At 42.5% G+C, this 18,900-nt stretch overlaps 1 protein-coding gene across 4 annotated transcripts in view; it reads left to right on the top strand.

Moving 5' to 3' along the window:
- The first annotated feature begins 1,041 nt into the window (after positions 1-1,041).
- LHX2 (LIM homeobox 2) overlaps positions 1,042-18,900 on the top strand; it is a 35,295-nt gene continuing 17,436 nt past the window's right edge. Inside the window, exons 1-3 of one of the 4 annotated variants that reach the window (XM_052815680.1) lie at positions 1,042-1,496; positions 15,939-16,144; positions 16,987-17,369. In XM_052815680.1, coding sequence (XP_052671640.1) covers positions 15,945-16,144; positions 16,987-17,369 — 583 coding nt within the window. In that variant the 5' untranslated portion in view covers positions 1,042-1,496; positions 15,939-15,944. Of the gene's footprint in view, positions 1,497-12,099; positions 13,092-13,115; positions 13,538-15,938; positions 16,145-16,986; positions 17,370-18,900 lie in introns of those variants that run through there. The other 3 variants (XM_052815679.1, XM_052815678.1, XM_052815681.1) reach the window with 3 other exon arrangements.

Raw genomic sequence — 18,900 nt, 5'->3', positions numbered from 1 at the left:
CATGGATTAAGGTTAGAGAGGACTAAGAGAGAGCAACTTATCCTCTTAAGACCTTATTTTGACTTTTTTTCCCTGCTTTGTATTAGGGATTGGGGGGGGGGGGGGGGGAACAAGGAGAGAAGAGAGGAAGAAATAGAGAATGCAATTCCTAAGATCACAAAACCTGCAAGAGAGTACCTTGTTCTTCCTAAACTTTTAAGCGCTCTTCTTCTATTACTGTTTCTCTCTTTAACTGTTCTAAAACATTTTTCAGATATTCAGATGAAAGCCATTCATGACAGAAGTATTTATTATGATTTAGTAGCAATTTTTTGTTTTTCTACCTTAGTTAGGACTTTATCACTATATGCTCCTCAAAATACAAGAATTTCAGTGGCAATGCAAATTTATTCCAGCTAAGGATCTGCCTCATTGCTTTAAACAGGACTTAAAAATCATATTTTAACAAATGTCTGCCAAAAAAAAGATAATTGAAAAATAATTCCTGTCCTATGGGTGTAGTGGAAAAAAATTACTGAAGCCAGTTCTACTAGTGTAAAATAAATAAAAGGAGGAGGTGGAGTGAGGATCTTCTAAAGCCTACTTTCTTTGTCCCTAATTATATTGATCAGATCTACTAATTACATTAAAACAGGTAGCTCTTCCTAAGTGTATAAAATCAAATAAATGAATCTGAGTACTTTTAACAAGGCAGTATACAAACTTATTTACAAGTGTTTCTATGTGTCACAATCCCTCTTCTAATATTAGTTTTCAATATTTAATAAATACATAGATGGTGGGTAAAGACAGAGCAAGAGGGAGATAGAGAAGAACTGATGCTAATGACCAGATCAACCTGTAAAAAGCAGCCCTGCTCTGACTCGAGCCCCAGTCATCAGCTGAGTGTCATGTAGGAGAGCCAGAAGAGCTGGGGGAGGTTGTGGAGGGGTTGGCGAGCTGGAGACTGGCAGCATCATTGGTTTGAACAGGCCGTGATTGATTTGTCACCAGAGGCCCATTTGACTGGGCGAAAAGCCCTTCTGATCTCAATCTCTCTCTGCCTCCTTACCTCTGCTGTCCCTTTTTCCTTCTCTGCATTTTGACGCTGGCACAGCAGCTGGGCAAGGGGGCTCAAGTCAAGGCTGACACAGAGCAAAAGGGTTGAAGGTCACTGCTGCTGAAACTCTATAACGACTGACAAGGGAGATCCAGCTCATCATACTTTTCACTTTCTGTCTTGCCTTTAGGACTCCAGAGGTTTACAAAGCCCCAAATACACATCCACACAAATACACCAACACACCATTCCCCAAACAGAGACACACAACCAAAGCCTCTCTGTGCTTCTCGCTTTTCCTCTCTCTCTGTTCTCTCTCTCACACACACACTCACGCACACACTCACGCGCACACACACACACGCACTCTCTCTCCCCACCCCTTCCACCTTCCTGTTATCTGTGGCTGGGAGAAACCTCTAGATCTACAAATATTAATTACAAAGGACAACGAAAGGTAAGAAGGCATCAATTATCCAAAGGTGTCGTGATGTTATTTCAAGTCAATTGCAAATGTGTGAGGGGGAAGATTTCGCCCCAGTGATTCCTGTCTGCTTGGCTGATGGGGACCGGAGCCGATTCCCTCCCAGAACTGCTGCAGCTATGCCTTAAACCACACACTTTCCAGCAGGAGCCATCAGCATGGGCCTTTCTGAATTCTGTCTTTATTTCATTCATTAAGGGCATTAGGCAAGTTGGAATTTGTATGAAAAGGATCCTATGGGAATACTGTCTCCAGGGTAGGTATTTTCATGACTTTCCACATCCTGGGGCTCTCTCTGTATCTCTTCTCTTTCTCTCTCTCTTGTTAGATGGAGCTTTAAAGGAGGCTGCCCTCATCCAACTAATCTGGGGAAAGGAAATATTCTGAGCTGCATATATTGAGTGAAAAAATATTTTATTTATTTTATAAAGTGACAGTTACTAAGAAATTGTGAGACCTTTCCTGCTTAATTTTGTTAATGGGCTTTGTTATTATCATTATTATTCTTAGCTGGTTTCAGGTTTTTCTCACAGAAGAGTTTTTAATGACAATTGCCTTCGTTATCCAAAAAGAAAGAGATAGCAGACTGGACAACAGCAAAATAATATTAATCAAACAAAGGCAGACTTTAAATTAAACGGGCTGTTGTGTTCCCATAAAAGCAGGACAATCTCAATACTCTAGCTCATTTCACTTGGCAAAAGAACATGGCATCAGTTTTTTAACTTTAAAATAGTTTAATGAACACGAATGGAGAAATAATTTTTCTGTGTATTTAGCAGTCTATAAAGAAGAGAGAATGCTTTAACTTTGATCGCCACAATTAGTTCCCTGGGTATCTAGAGGGGAACAGGGCAGCCCTGGGAGCCTCAGTTCTTTAGATACAAAAGCATTTAGATCGCTTTAGAGCAGTTAATCCTGAGACTGGCTAGGGTCCCTTTTGTTTTCTAACTCCATTGTGGGTTTTGTTCAGTTTTTTCTATTCGCATGATTGACTGCCCAATGGATGCTAATTATCCAAATGTCGCTTCTGTCCTTTGAGTGACTTTCTATGTATTATGGGCAACTGTCATGCATTCTGTCATTCTATATCATATTACATGTATTATCATATGAAAATGGTACTCTGCATAAAGGAAGGTGTCTGAACCAGCAGATGCTGCAGATATTTAGAGGACTTGCCTAATTTGAATGGATTTGCTATAGAAAAATTGGTCAGAAAGCATATAGAGGAGAGTCAGAAACTGAAAGTTTATCAGGTAATTATTTTTGTCCTTTTGCTGTTTACATGATAATGTACAAAGCATTAACTGTCTCTGCTTCTGAAATCTGCAGCCACCTTCCTCCTCCCGAACCAGGCAACCCGTCTGTATTTATTAGAGTATGACAGCTTAAGCTAATTAAACTGATATCTGTCTAAAATAATAAGCCCAGAAAGTTAGAATAAACATTATGATTGTAAGCAGAAAAGGCAGCTATACAAATGTAGCATTGATGTTATATTTTAACGATAATCTGAAATTCCTGTATGAAAAACATTGGATGAGGAATTACAAACAATAATAAAGTTCTGCAAAGACATTTTTCACTGTAAATATTTTTTACTTGGATCTTTATCTCTTTACATTATATTAATAAGGCTGAGGGCTAACACAGCTGTGAACTTGCACATTTTTTATTTTATACATATGTGAACATATATTTAAAAGGATATCAAGGGAAAGGTTTTTACTACAATTTTTCCACTAAAATAAACTTAACGCACCTCAGTGTAATGTGCATGCCAACACTTAACAGGAATGCAAGATTTATAACGATAGGGCTTTTTAGATTTGCACTCTGGGGTCCATTGAATCCATAGGCACATCCAGAGTTTCCTATCCTAAAATGTTAGGATAGTGTTTTATATTTGCCATTGATATGAAATACTGTGGATATATAACACTGAAATTCATGATCTTGAGATTCATCAAATATATGTGCAATAAGTTTACATTAATGGTAAAGCTAAATCATGGGAAATATGTACTTTATGAAACAACAAAAAGATACCATAGAAGGATATGCTCTGCTGTATCAAGGTGCTTTGAAATTTTGCAATGATCAAATATACATGATCAAGCTGTGCTTGTTAGGGTATGAGGGGCTCAAAACGGTCAATGATTATTGATCAGACTGTTAAGTATTTGTTCACGATTCTTTATATCCCAAAAGATTCAGGGAAATGAACAGTGAAAAATTGCATCAGAGTCCACCTTTGTTTGAGATTGATGTATCAAAATAGAGTATTCATTTGCCAAATTTATTGGAAAAAATGTGTAGTAAATTATGACATAAGGACTCCAAGTACAGAGATTAATATTTCTCTTTTTTTAATTATCTTTGTAAAATCGTAAGTGCTAATTAAAAAAATGTAGACAGTCTTTGTAGAACATGAATAGTGAATTATTGATAAGAGCAGATTTACACAGCAAAACCAGAGATACAATCATAGCTTATCAGTTGACCTTTACATTTTACCTTACATTTTACTCATGCCAAAATTTTTTTAACTGAACTTGCAATACAGTGATTTAAGAGAATCCATGAGGTGAAAATGGAAATTTCTGTTACTCTTACAAAATAGAAAGTCTTTCTGAGGTGCAGTTACTATCTTGTGGTAATTGAATAAATATTACTCCTCATGAGTAGTTCCAATTAAATGTTTGGGCTTTTTTAATTACAATATCACTTGGCAAAAGTCCCAAATTATTTCAGTAATAATTCTTTCTTGTTTCTTGAGATTTCGACAGTGTCTATTTCTACAAGTCCATCATACATATTATTTATTATTTTAAAATTATCTATAAAGTTGTTCCATAATTCAGAATATTACACATGTCAAAAGAGAGTGCTAATGTATAATTCTTGCAAAATCATATGAGGCATACTCTATTTGATTTCATTATGCTGTACATTACATAAATTCACGAGATCTTTCCTGAAGATGGAAATCTCTTAAGATAAACTTACTACACATTAAAGAAAACTACTGAACACAAAGAATTATTTCTGCAGATATTTGCCTCTAAGAAATGATAACATATGTCTGTGTCTGAATCTACAAATAGATAGATGGATACACACACATATGTTCATTCACACACACACATAGCCTCATACAGTCATATATCTTATACATATTTATATAAACAAATTTACATACTGCACCTTTTGTAAATCTTAAAACCAGCAATATGTATTTTGTGTCTCATTTTTAGATGTTAATTCCCTTAAAATTACTTAATATTTTTCCAAATGACAATTACATTGAAAATAATCAGCCACACTTATATAAAAAGTTTGCAAAGTATAAAATTGGCAAAATGTCACTGATTGGTTGGAAATGCCCTTTCACCTTATTGTGTCTGACCTGCTACTTAATTAATCTGTTCTTGTCTGAGAGCAGACAGTGTTAAAGATAGGCAGCACAGCGAGGAAAGTCTACAGCACTTTGAAAGTTGAAAATATATTCAGCTTTTTTTTATAAAATAATTTTACTTAACTATATGTATAAGATTTCATCATTACTATTTCAATTTGTATCTTATCTGATTTCTTCTTATTGCAAATATTTACATATAAGTGTCCTGGTCATCTACTTCTCCATTTCTAGCTTTATCTATTCTAATTACCTAGGCTAGTACTGTAAAGTTTGCATCTGGTTTCCATACCTGCTTTCTGTGTTTTGAAATCATTTTTCAGAGACATGCGGTGGGCATTCAGGTAGTCCAGATAAGGGTTTATAGTGACAAAATATTGACTGGATTTGGTATTCACTTATGAAGGATGACGTTAGTGCCACAAAAATCCCTGTGATGTACAGGGAATAGTTAATTAATTAAAGGACCTGCTAATTGCTACTTGAGGTACTGTGCAGAGATGATGAAGAGTGCTTGGTACAAGGTTAGGTTCTCAGTTTTGAGTGAACATTTTCATTTAAAAGATTTCTTTAAAGTACATCCTAATTTTTTTAATGTTTTTTCAGGTTACTGTATCTAGTTCAGACTCAAGTGTTCAATTGAGCTTCAATTAATTATAATATATAGTCAGGGTTCTTTAGCTGGGATAGATTGATGGAGAAGCTTTGTTTCATTTGGTGCAGGTGGCACTGTTTAATAAGCACAGGAGAGAGTGAATAATGTAGTGTTTGCAAAGAGAAATAAATGCAAAATAGAGAGGTGCAATTAGATCAGCTCAGAGAAATAAAGGATAAATATTAAACGGTCAGGTATCTTGCAAATATAAAATAAAATAGTAATAAGTATCTCATTGAAAACTGCCATTTTAATTTATGAATATCTTAAAGCACGGCTTTAAAATAAATTTAGTGAGCAAGTCTTCTGCCTTCATTAGGCAGGCACATCTCAGTAACTGGAAAACACCAGACTTCTAATTTTCAAACTTTCTATATTATTTTTCTTATACTGAAGTATAAATAGGATTCTAAATTTAAAATATAAATACAAGGACTTCAGAAATTATTTTCTAAATTGTATTATAAAATACCTTAACCTTTGGCATTCTTTTCTTTAATTGGAGCTATGTTATATTGGAGAAAAATTACCCCATGGAAGATTAATCTGTGAAAACTTGTAAATCATTATCAATAGTTTACTAGCAAATGAGGGGCTGTATGCCTCTCATGCATGCACTAAAGATAAAATAAAGTTGCAGAACATTACTGAAGAGAGCAACAAAACTGTAGATAAAAAAGTAAAGCCCTTGAGAATGAAAATCTTCTAATTACACACAAAAAAATAAAAACAAGTATATACTCCTGAAAATAACAAATAAGAAAAAAAGGAGAAATGTTAATTGACTTAAAAAAAAAAAAAGTATCTGGTAGCTAAGAGGATAGTCCTGTAAGCTACTTAACAAAAGAATGTGAATGTATTAGGCATTTCAGCAACACTTCTGCATCTAAAAATTTCAGCTGTAGACAGATTTTCCACAGACGATTCCCCCCTACTGCTAACCTCTTAAATATACCTATAAAATACAAAATGTTCCCAATCACCTCCAATAAAGGAAGCTTCCTTACATTAAATGCATCTAATATTTGTGTTAGAAATCTGAAGTGCTTTCTGATGTGGTTAAATTCACAAAGAAATGTGGTTGTAGAACAGAAAGGAATGTATTGAGCACATCACTGAATATTTGCAGATGGATACAGAGCTGTAGAAGTTTACTTATAAAATATGGAATTAATCATATTCTTAGCCTCTGATTATTCAAAGGAGGCAATACTATCGGACTCTTTCTCTACAAACCTTATTTTTGTTATGTAGCCGTGTTTACCAAATCCATGATATACCCAATCAGGGCAGCCTCCCAAACCTCCAGGATTGGTTGATATTGAACTTGTAAAATGTTTATGAGTGAGTGTTTGCCTGGTAATGTAGCCCTGGGTGCCCTGCTGTCAGCATGGAATTACTGATACTATTACACACAGAAGGGGTTTGGAGGGAAGAGAGGAGGGGAGCTGGGTAGCCATAGGGAACTTTCTTATCTAAACTCTTAATGTGCATTTAGACAAAATAGTTTTCACCAAAAAAAATACCTTCCCCACTTTGTTTAAAAAAAAATCTGTCCCTTTACACAAAAAGAGTGTTCCTACAAAGAATCTTATTACACTTATTTGAGCTCCAACTGTAGAGCAAAAAGATTAGTCTGTAGTAAATAGATTAAAAAATTAAGAAACAACTACACTACTGGATGCAAAAAGAGACATTTTTGCAATCTTTGCCATATTCTGTGCATTAAATTTACTGAATTTCTAGTAATTAACACTTTGTATTTTGCAAAAATTATTCTATTTGAATTATTTACTATGGTAGATGCTCAAGTCAGGCAATCAGATCTAAACACACCACCAAAAACCTGTATTCCCCAAAATAAAACTCTGAAGCTATCTTAAATATACAGCTACTGACCTTCAGAATCATATTTTCTTTACCAATTCACTATAATAAAAATGAACATTTTGTCATCACTTTGGGAAACTGTGCCAAACACCTTAAAACACATGTCACATGCCAACTTTACTTCATTTTTCTCCTCAGGGAATAGATACATCTGGAATCATAATCACAGATAAAAACCTTGACAAAATTGCACGAGCCCAGCCCTTCTCTCCAACACCTACCTTTTCATAACATTTAATACAATATTAATATCGGTTACTAAAAAGGCTTCCAACCTTTACATTTCTGACATAACATGTTCAAACCCATATTTCACACTTCTTGTTCTGTTTTAAGTTCAGTGGATTTAACAGGACTCTGGAGAGAAGATCATGTGGTCGAAGATTTCCCTCCCTCTTTGACACCCATAGAGGCAGTTTTGGAATTGTTTAAATAGCTGTGGCTATATAAACTGAAATATGTAAGATCATGGGCATCTTATTTCTCTCTCACATCTATAGATACATGCTTGTATTTTTATCTGAAATCTATGGCCTGTACCAGTGACAAACAATTTCACCACAACATCTGGGCAAAACATTCTGAATATTTTCCTTTTAAACTGTCTTATTTATCTTTCATGCATATTCCTGGTTTACCAGACAAATACAATTAGCTAATATTATATAATAATATTATTTGGTCTTTTTTATCTATGATTGACAGTTTTTCAAATCAAAATAAAACACATTCTTAGTCAATCATCTTCTTGAAAGTGCACTACTGTTTTAAGCTCGGTTTGCTTCTGAGACAGCTAGAGATCTTACTCAATCAGGGGTAAATGGTAAAATTATAGATCCAACAGATTCCATACTCTCCCCAAAATGCTTGGCTTAGGTGGTATTTAATAGCTAATTCCTGGACTGATAGTTTTACTGCATGCTTTTATAAAACATTCATCAGCTGGTATTGCAAAGAAATGGAATTTGAGAACTTTGCAAATTTTCATTTATTATTGTGTTTGTAATTAATACCATGCTGGAAGTACCTCAGGCAGCTCACTGTATGGCTTTGTTCATGTCAGAATGGTGATAGCAACCTCTTTTTGTTACATATTTAACAGCTTTGAAAGACATTTTTTAAACAGCAAATGTACTAGACAGCTTTAAAGCAAAGGACATTAAATAGGTTGCCAATTATTCATTCAGCAGCTCTGTGTGCGTCAAAAAAATGCATACCACCAAATTTTCCTGAGACAAACCACTTAAATTTCCTGTGACTCATACACCATTTTTGCACTAACTGGATAAGGATAGCAATCATTTAGAAAAAGAAACATATACTGAAAAAAACTCTTTAAAAATATGTTCATTTATAGTTAGGGGACAGCATTTGTGACAAGAAATGTCCTATTTTTAAATTGAATAGTGTTTCTTAGTAAGATCATTTCATTATTTTCTTTCACTTTAAAATGAACTGAAGTGTTTAACTCGGTATATAAGAAGTGCAAAAAGTGATACATGAATGGACTAATAATTTCCCTGAATCATTTCAAGTCGGTCCATAGAGCAACTGAATCTGAAGCATGGTAGTCTGTCTCCGGCAACTCAGGGAGATGAAGAGCTGAGCTGAGCTCCACTTGCTGACAAGAAGCAAACTGTCTCACATTTTAGGAGAACAACATCATTGCCTATAAAAATGAAGAAGAGACAAAATAAATAAAACCAGTTAATGTTGTAGTTAACTTGCAAATCAAGTAAATCTGTTGGTACAGTATTTTAGAAATAAACGATAACAGCATCACACCAAACACACATTTCTGAACATATAAGCGTTCTGATTTTGATTTAATGGTATATCAGCGTCAACTATTGCTTCCTTTGCTGGTACACACTTCCTGATGCCTACTGTGAAGGGTGCCCATATTTACAACTGAGTAAGATGATTAATTACACCTTGTCAATCACGGTGCATGAAGACATAACACCACAGCAGACAATGAAGAAGATGCCTGAAGCTACAATTACATTTTAATTCATAGTTTATTGTATGTTCCCATATATTGCAGTCTAATAACCGTAGGGGCATCGAAAACATATGAGATATCAATCACTCTGCCCCCTGGTCTTTCATGTTTATATTATCCACAGCCTTTAAATTACCATAAGTAGTTACTTATTTTCTAAGCTTTCTTCTCTTCTCTCTTACCTTTTGCTTCCATTTATCTTTTATTCTTAGTACCTTTATCCAACAGCTATAAGTATTTGATGGAAGTTTGTAGCTCACTTAAAATCTGTAACAGACAACCTGAAACCCAGCAATTAGCAAAGACAGCTTAGACTTGTGTTCCTTTGTTGAAGGAGGCGTTGAATCTTTTGTTCTGATTTAGTCACGGTAGCTGGGTGGAAGCTGGTACCTCATTATGTGGTTGGTCTGTTTGTCTGGTAGGTAGCAGATGGTACTGGAGATGACGTTACCAAGAGAGGCAGGGTAGAGAAACTCAAGACCTGTGATTTGTTCACCTGTCACCTATAACAAAATACAGGTTAAAAGACTTTATTATTAGCTGCACCATTTTTTTAATGAAAAACCTCTCATTTCAAATGAGTCCGCATTTGATTCTAAAGATTATTTTGCTATAGCAATTTTTCTGTTGCTCATTATTCAAGAATATCCTGGATTTTATTCTGAACAATGTAAATGTCATTCATGTGTCAGTGTGTACATTAGCAGCTTTGTGTTTACATTCTGTTACTCTCCTTGTGTTTTGGTAGCAAGGGTTGGATGTCTTCTTGTGTTTGTATATCCATTAAGAAGATAATCAGAGATAGCCTGTGAACCGGAGGTCATGCCATACCTTTTTAACGTGCTATTGGTATTATTGGTTCCAACCACTTAGGCAATACTAGTACATAAAATATTGTATTTTAATTCCGTTAAATATCTAAAATCTTCTTGATAATTATCAATGTCAGACAGAGCGTAAGCATCTGTGACCTTTCTTAACTGCAAAATGTATGTAATCAATTATGTGATAGGGAATTAAACTGGTATTAAAACATCTAAGGATAGTACAGTATGCAGTGGTAGGTAAGGATATATACAGCAAATTGCTTAAGTACAACGCAACGGTGTTCCACAATGGTGTACGCGGAGTCCAGTGAGCGATATTCCACATCTCTGTTATTGGAGGCAAATTCCCCAGCACAGATGGTATTTGAAATGTCTTGCAAGTTAAGGGAGGAAGGGAAAGATTATTTTACAAGATAAATACTATACAGCTCCACTAATTCTATTGCAGAATTCTAATCTGAATTAAAACATGAACTTCCATTGTTTCCAAGGTCTGATTTTAGGACAGTCTTTGGATAGTTCTCACTGATGCCAAATGAGCTTGTGTTCCGTATGGTTTCTTGAGGGGTCTTGTGGCTATTTCATATGCATTTCTACAAGAGTCACTTTGTTCTCCTCCGTGACATGCAAATGTACTTAACTACTCAGAGCAATCCCAACAGAAAGATGATGAAAAGCCTAGATTATTGTAAGAACGGAACACACAAAACCAGCGAAGTTTGACTGTAAACGGAGTAATTCTGATTTTGGCAAAGATAGCCTTAACTGCACTCCACCTGTAAGAGGCAAATCACTATGTCAGAAAACAACACCTAAGGGTAAGACGCTAAGTGATGTAATAGTTTGCAGTCATGGATTAAGCAGCGAGTCTCATGATCTCGGACGTGCATTCAGATTTACTTTCCATTGTGCTACCTTTTCTAATATAATTAGAAGTGTGATATTTGACATCTTCAATACTGATGACTCCTTCCTTACTACCCGCCTTCTGGATAAGTATTTAGACATCATGAGCAGCTTCCCTGTGTACTCTTTGCTTTTCTGGAGACTTCCTGAAGCTTCTCCTCAAGTTCAGAGACCTTCCTGGCCTGGCTTTCTTACAGTCCACTCGGAAGTAAGAGAAGCGAGAGGCCTCGGTCAGTGGAAGGCTTCACCAGCTTGAACGGCACGAATTACTAAATTCTAAGGGTGAATATTTTTCATCACGAGCGTTGCTGGGTGCCTTTGATTAGTAATACACGTTTGGGGTATCATGATCTCGGAGCGTAAACAAACTTTTGACCCCCTGCTCCTCTCCCGCGCTGGAGGCATTCTCCCCGACAGCCTCGTCGTTGCTCCAAGGCGAGACACGTCGCTGGCTGTCAGCAGGCGGGCAAGCCCAAACCTTCGTCCTTGCGGCTGCTCGGTGCCGGTGCCGGTCCGCCCTTCGGCGGCCGCCTCGGGCACTCCCGAGGCCACGGAGCGCCCGGGGCCGGGGCGCAGGGGCCGGGCGCGGCGGCCGCGGGGACGAGCGGGCAGTGCGGTCCGCGGCCCCCGCACCCCTCCGCGCCTCCCAGCCCCGAGCACATGCCGGCGGGCCCGGGAGCGGCGGCAGCCAATGGCGGCGGGGCAGGACATGATGTCAGAGGGGCTGTAGAAAAGGCGCGGAGCCTCGCGCGGCGCCCGGGCTGCAGACGCGCCGCTCGCAGGCACCGCGGCGGGCGGCGGCTCCGGCTCCGCCGCTGCGCTCCCGCCCGCCGCCCCCCCCCCCTTCCCCTCCCCCGGCCCCGGCTCCCCCCCCCCCCCCCCCCGCGGCGCGGCCGCCTTGCCAGCAGCCGCCCCGGGCCCCGCGGGCCGCGCCGCTTTAAGGAGAGAGGGGGGCCGCCGCGTGCCCGTCCCATCTGGTGCCCATCCAACTCTTCCTCCTTCCCCCGGCTTTTTTTCTTTTTCCCAATGAGCACCGGCGGGCTGGGGGAGGAGCGGGGGAAGGAGCAAACTTTGCCCCTGAGCTGCCGCCGCTGCCAGCCCTCTGGACTGTGAGTGCGTACGGTGGGCACCCGCCCCATCCTCCCCGCAGCACCAGCCTGCTCTCCGCCTGCTGCAGCCTCCCTCTCCCTTGCTTTCCTCCTCTCAGTTTCGCACAGTACGATGTAGGGGGCTTGTCGTGATTGCCTTTTTAATTTTTTTTTAATATTTATTTCTCACCGAAGATGGTTTAATTTTTTATACTTCTATTATTTATTAATCCCTCCCAACCGTAAACCTGCCCAGCTTTCTGCCAGCTGGGCCAGAGCATAAAGCCTGGGACTGCACCTGGGGCAATGAGCCCTGCACTGAAGAAGCCTCCTAGAGGGATGTGCCGGGGCCGCGCAACAGACTAGATCCAAGCCCCGAAGCTTACACCACCAGTTATCCCCTCTCCCTCACCCCCTCCGCCCGCCTTTTCTGCACCCCATCCCCTTGAAACCTCGGATCAGTGCCTGCGCTGCGCTCCGGAGATCTTTGCCGGGGTGAAAAGCCCGGAGCCCAAGGAGAGACGGGGCGGCCGTGCTAGATGCATGGGGGAGGGCTCCGGTTAATGCAAGTTCTGGGCTCCTGCAGGGACCCCGACAACTGTCAGCAGCACCAGCAGCAGCAGCAACTCGGGGCCTCCTCCTCCGCTTCCTCAGCGATGCTTTTCCACAGTCTGTCCGGCTCGGAGATGCACGGGGTCATCGACGAGATGGATCGGAGAACCAAAAGCGAAGCACCGGCCATCAGCTCGGCTATAGACAGGGGAGAGACCGAAACGGTAGGAGGCGAAGGAATGGGAGAGTCATTCAACCCCCTAAACATAATAAACCCCTCAAAGATACAGCTTTTCCCTTAAAATAACAGATCGGGGGGAAACGTACGCAAAATGCTAAATCAGAAGAAAATTAAGCGTAAAGGCACCCCGAAAGATTAAATAAAACCGTGGGGAAAGGCAATAAACTGTTAATTATTAATAATATGCATAGTAATAGTAACGCTTGGGTGAAAGGAACGGTACTGCTCTTGCGAGAAAACAGAAAGAGAGACCAGCCTTTTGGTAGCGTCCAAGAACTCCTTCCCTTCCCCCAGCCTGTCCGGCCTTCCAAAGTTTTTAGGAAGAGGCAAAGTATGCTTTTATACAGATAACATTTTGGCACAGCGAATTTTTTGTCTGCAGAATGGAAACGCAAACATCAAAGAATCCAGTTCTGTGTTATTTTTCAGGTAGGATGTCTACGCTGAGGTAGCCTTTATAGCATTTATTTAAAAGAAAAAAAAAACACACAACCAAATTCGAGTGCCTTTAAATTATGATTTAAAAAAATAATTTTAATATATATGAACACTGGGTTTGCGAACTTGGCAAACAGATCTAGAAGATATGTTTCAGGGAGACGGATGGGTGCAATTTTTTATAACTTTACCACTTCTTTATCTTATGTCTGCTGATGCGTAGTACTTGTATATTAATACATTTAGATAATAAAAAGATGCATCCTTCTAATCAGCGTTAAGCTAGCAAAGTGGAAGAGATTTGTGAAGTATGTTAACTGATTCAACGTTTTATGTATACTACTTTTTTGTTAAGAAATGATAATTCTGAAGTGAAATGATCCCGTACTTTGGTTAAATGCTGTCTCGTAAGCTGATACGGGCATATGCAAGAAAGATATCTGTTCCTGGTTTTTTAAACTTCATCAGTATGTGTTATTTCTTTTAATGCTATGTAGAAATTTACTTAAAGGTGACAGTGAGAGTATTTAATACTGAAATACTGGCTGAAAAACAGCCTTTATACTATAAGGGTGGAACGTGATTTCTAATCTAAGCGGTTTTTGTTTTCTTTAGAAAAGTTACTATTTCTCCATACAGTTAAAAAATATCAAATGATCTCTCCTGGAATAAATATTGTGGCATGATACATTTATATATCTATATATAACGTATATGCATACACACGTGTACGTAACAAATAGTGGGATAGGATACTGGATCCTTAAATACCATTTCTGGATCTCAGAATATTTTTGTCACCGGAAAAGCAAACCAGAAAAATCATATTTCATTTAAAGTGAATTTACAAGAAACTACTTTGGTTATAAAACGATCCCTGATCAGAGTTCAGTTAATGCCTTAAAGAAATAAGCTATCAGTGGACTTGTGTGGCTAACATACCAATGTAGTGCCATAATTTTATTTATATGCAGTTCTGATAGTGGGAATGGTGTAGTACAAACAGTAGTGCTCATAGCGATGGGGTTTTGTGAGCTCTGCAAGTACTGGATGAAAGTAATCAGTCTAGCATATGCTGGGAAAAAAAGCTTCATTTTTTTTTTTCGATTCTTCCCTATTAGTTGTCTTTTCTTTTTGCTTTGCGCAAGGACTTAAGGCTCTAGAGGAGGTAAAAGTAAACAAACAACTTCTTCCCCCCCCCCGCCCCGAATCAAAACAAGCTGCGTGTTTGTCACATCTGTAAAAAAATGTCTCGGGTTCTCTTGCACAAGAACAAATCTGCGGTGTGCTTTTGTGCAAAGCGGATAATAGTAAGTTTGGAACGAAATGGACAGCAGCGTATTGCAAGGTCTGCCATAAACACTGCTCCACTCTGAGCCTCCTCTCTTGAATACTGTTTTAAGGTGCCGGCTAAAATAAATAAGCGTGCTTAAACGGTTTCCGATATTTTTCTCTCTTTCTTTTTTGGTAGAGGTTGACAGAATATGTATGTATTTGTTTTTTGCAGGGTTTCGATTGGATTGCGATTTGACACTAAACTATTAAATTATATAGGGGTTACATTTAGTTTTATTGCTTCCAAGTTTATCCCGGCATAATCTAAAGTGTTCTGTTGTTTTTTTCCCCCGCTTTCTTTCCTACAACGTTTCCCACTATTTCGTTTTCCTGATAAAATATTCTGCACCTCGGATTTAGTAACGCTCCTCTCCTCCGCAGTTTTATTTACTGAACCCTTTAGTGCTTTGGGTCACAGCAGATTTGGATACGTGTTGTTTGGAACCAGCTTGCAGAGCGCACTGTGTCTGTAGCACTGTGACTACTAGGGGGTTTGATCGTAATTCACTCGGAATTTTATAGCTAGGAAAATACACACACAGACACGCTCCGCATACACGCACTCACAGAGCATTAACTATGCAGACAGTCTCAGTATATCCATAATAATAAATTTTAAAATTAACTATCTGCGATTTGCCCTGCTCTGTGATTATTGCGCCTGTTTATTGAACAGCATCTTTTCTTGTTCTGGGACTGGAAAATCCACAGGGGAAAAAAAAAAAAAAGAAAAGAAAAAAGTCCTGGGTCTCATCCGGACGCCTTCCCTAAAACCCAGGGTGTTTTTCTTCTTGCCTCTCCCTCCTCCCCGCCTCCTCCCGGGAAGGTGGGATGCCGCGGGACCCTGGGGACCCGCGTTCCCGGGCGCAGGAGGCAGGTCGGGGCGGCCGGGCTCGGAGCCCCCTCTGCTCTCCTCTCCTCTGCTCCGCTCCGCGTCTGCCAAGCCCCTGCGAGGAAGAGGAGAAGCCCGGCCCCGGCCGGGCAGGGGGAGGGGGGAGCCCAGCAGCGCACAAGAGTTTCTCCCTCTCGCTAACGGTCTGTAATTGTTTTCCCCCAGCAGACCATGCCTTCCATCAGCAGTGACAGGGCTGCCCTGTGCGCCGGCTGCGGGGGGAAAATCTCCGACCGTTATTACCTCCTGGCTGTGGATAAACAGTGGCACATGCGCTGCCTGAAGTGCTGCGAATGTAAACTCAACCTGGAGTCCGAGCTCACCTGCTTCAGCAAGGACGGCAGCATTTACTGCAAGGAGGATTACTACAGGTACAGCCTGCCCCCAGCCACCAGCCTGGGAGGGGCGGGGGGGGGGGAACCTACTCGCTGTTCCCCACGCCGAGCGAACCCTGTCCCGAAGAGACTGCGGAGGGGATCCGTGGGCACGCCGTCCCCGTGGGGCAGGCTGTGGGCTCCTAAAACCTCCCACCGCAGAGGGACACTCGTAGTGGGGATGGCCCCGTGTTCTCGGGAGGGGGGCACAGCCCGGGCACCGCTTCCCCCTCCCCCCCCCCCCCCCAGCCTCCTTGCGGGTACGGGGGGCTTCAAGCAGGCGTCCCCTGCCCAGCCTTCTCGGGCTGCGAAGGGGAACGAAATGGCCAAGGCGAGCTAAGCGCGTTTCCAGCCCTGGACGCGCAGGGCAGGGCACGGAGCGGCACCCTCACCCGTGGGAAGGGCCTGCCTTCCCCCCCACTCTGTCCCTTGCAGGGGCGAGGGGATGGGGCCGAGCCCCGGGCACGCTGTCAGCCCAGCCGGCAGCGGGGCTGCTCCTGGCCCGGCGGCGGTGCCTGCTGCCCGGGGCCCGGAGCCTCCCCCGGCCCCGGGGAAGTGTGCGGGGCGGGGGTCGGTGCGTTTTCCTGGTGAGAGCTGCGCTGCGAGGTGGGAAGCGGGACGGAACCCCCTCCGGGCTCGGAACCCTGTCGGGCGGCTCCCGGGGAGCGGAGCCGTTCCGCAAACGTCCCGGCTTTGTGCCGCTGCCCCGGCCGAGGCGGCCGGCCCGGGCCCCGCAGCCCCTCTCCCTCTGCCGCCCTCCGGGCGGACCCGACGAAGGGGGCGGGGGGGTGGGGGGGGATGCGCCTCTCACCGTCTCCTCTGGCCGTTCTGTTTTGCAGGAGGTTTTCGGTGCAGAGATGCGCGAGATGTCACCTGGGGATTTCTGCCTCCGAGATGGTCATGAGAGCCAGGGATTTGGTATATCACTTAAATTGCTTCACTTGCACCACTTGCAACAAGATGCTGACCACCGGCGATCACTTTGGCATGAAGGACAATCTGGTGTACTGCCGCCTCCATTTCGAGACTCTCATCCAGGGGGAGTACCAGGTGCATTTCAATCACTCGGATGTAGCCGCTGGGAAGGGCCCGGCATTGGGAGCGGGCTCTGCCAATACTTTGGGACTGCCTTATTACAACGGCGTGGGGACTGTCCAGAAGGGGAGACCCAGGAAAAGGAAGAGCCCAGGGCCTGGGGCAGATCTGGCAGCCTACAACGCAGGTAAGAGACCCCCACCTTCCCTCAGAACAATTCAGATGGTTTGTTTCTGTTCACTTCCAAGGGGGGATTTCCGTTTATTTTAGCTTAAACCGTTAATAATAGTTTAGCTGCAGCATAATTATTGAGATCAAGTGCTGTCAAACTGCAATTACAGAAGCTAATATGTTAGCATTTTTCACTTCAGCTGGAAATAAAATGTTTTGAAGCAAGGTCATCTGGTTAAGGAGGGGGAGAAGGGGGAGTGTAGCCTGAAATAAAATCTGGAAACCAGAGATTGTAAGTTAGCACTTCAGAGAGCTGTGAATTTTCTTTAGTAGCTACGCTCGAAGGCTGCCGAAGGGTGAATTATTCTGCCCTTGTCCTGAGCTCTTGCACCTCAGACTTTTGGAAGGGAAGAGGGAGGAAGTAAGAAAGTGGCTATTTCCCAAGGACCTGCTGCGGGAGGCGGATGGGGGGGCGCAGGGCTGGGGGCGGGGGGGGGGGGGGGGCGCAGACCGCGGACAGGGGCTGCAGGCAGCAGGTGTCTGCAGGCAGCCTCGAGTCTGCTCATACCGTGACAAGTTCGGCTGGAGTTTTGTTCGTCAGATGTGACGCGGAGAAGAGCGGGGAAACTCACAGCATCCCCTTTCTAAATAAACCCTGGCTGCCCCGAGTCGCAGCCCCTGCCTCTTCACTGAGATGGGCAGCGAGAGGAAAGGGCGCAAACCTGGCAGCAGCCACGAGCCTGCAGTCCCTACAAACACTCTGTCCCTCGGCCTCTCTGCGTCCAGCTGCTAACTTTCTGATGTGTTTCCTCGTTTAACCTCCCCACCACCGCAGCACTGTCATTTTGCAGGCAAAGGAATTCGAGCGGTCTCCTGCTTCCCCCCATCCCTGCTTCCCCCCATCCCCTCGCTCTTCTTCCTCCATGTAACTGCCCACCAGAGCGGCTGTGATCACTGGGTCTGCCAGCACTGCTCCTTGTATGCAACAGGAAAAAGTGCACAAAAGAAAATTCTTGGATCTTGATTTTATTAGAAGAATTCAAGGCGGAGGTGGGGTTTCCTTCAGACCCGAGTTTCCCGAAGCTGTGCGCTCAGCTGTCCCGTTAGACCCTGGAGACGAAACTCGTTTGCCTCTTTCCTTGCGCTGCTTCAGCATTGTCTGCACTTCTCCGCTGCTTCGAGCATCTTTTTTAATCCGTGAAGTTCAGACATGTCCCATAGGGCGTAGGTTTACCTTTAACATTTATTTATTTATTTATTTATTTATTTATTTATTTATTTTCTCCCCGGAGAGGGCGTTAGGTGAAGGCCAAGTTTGCTGCGGTTTGTTTGGAGCCGCACCTCTGCGCGCCCCCGCTGCCCCGGGCTGGCAGCTCCGGGCTGCGCTCTGCTCCTGCCGTTCCGCCTGCAGGGAGGGGGGGGAAGGAGACCGAGGGGAAGGGCCGTGGCGGTGAGGGTCTCGGGCTGGACTGCTGATCTGCCAGCACCGAGGGCTTCGGGGGCGAGGGGAGGCGGCCGCGCCGGGAGGATGAGGCTGCGGGTGTTTT

This window comes from Harpia harpyja, chromosome 19 (genome assembly GCF_026419915.1).
Source record: "Harpia harpyja isolate bHarHar1 chromosome 19, bHarHar1 primary haplotype, whole genome shotgun sequence".
NCBI lineage: Eukaryota > Metazoa > Chordata > Aves > Accipitriformes > Accipitridae > Harpia > Harpia harpyja.
This window is presented reverse-complemented; position numbering and strand designations above follow the sequence as displayed.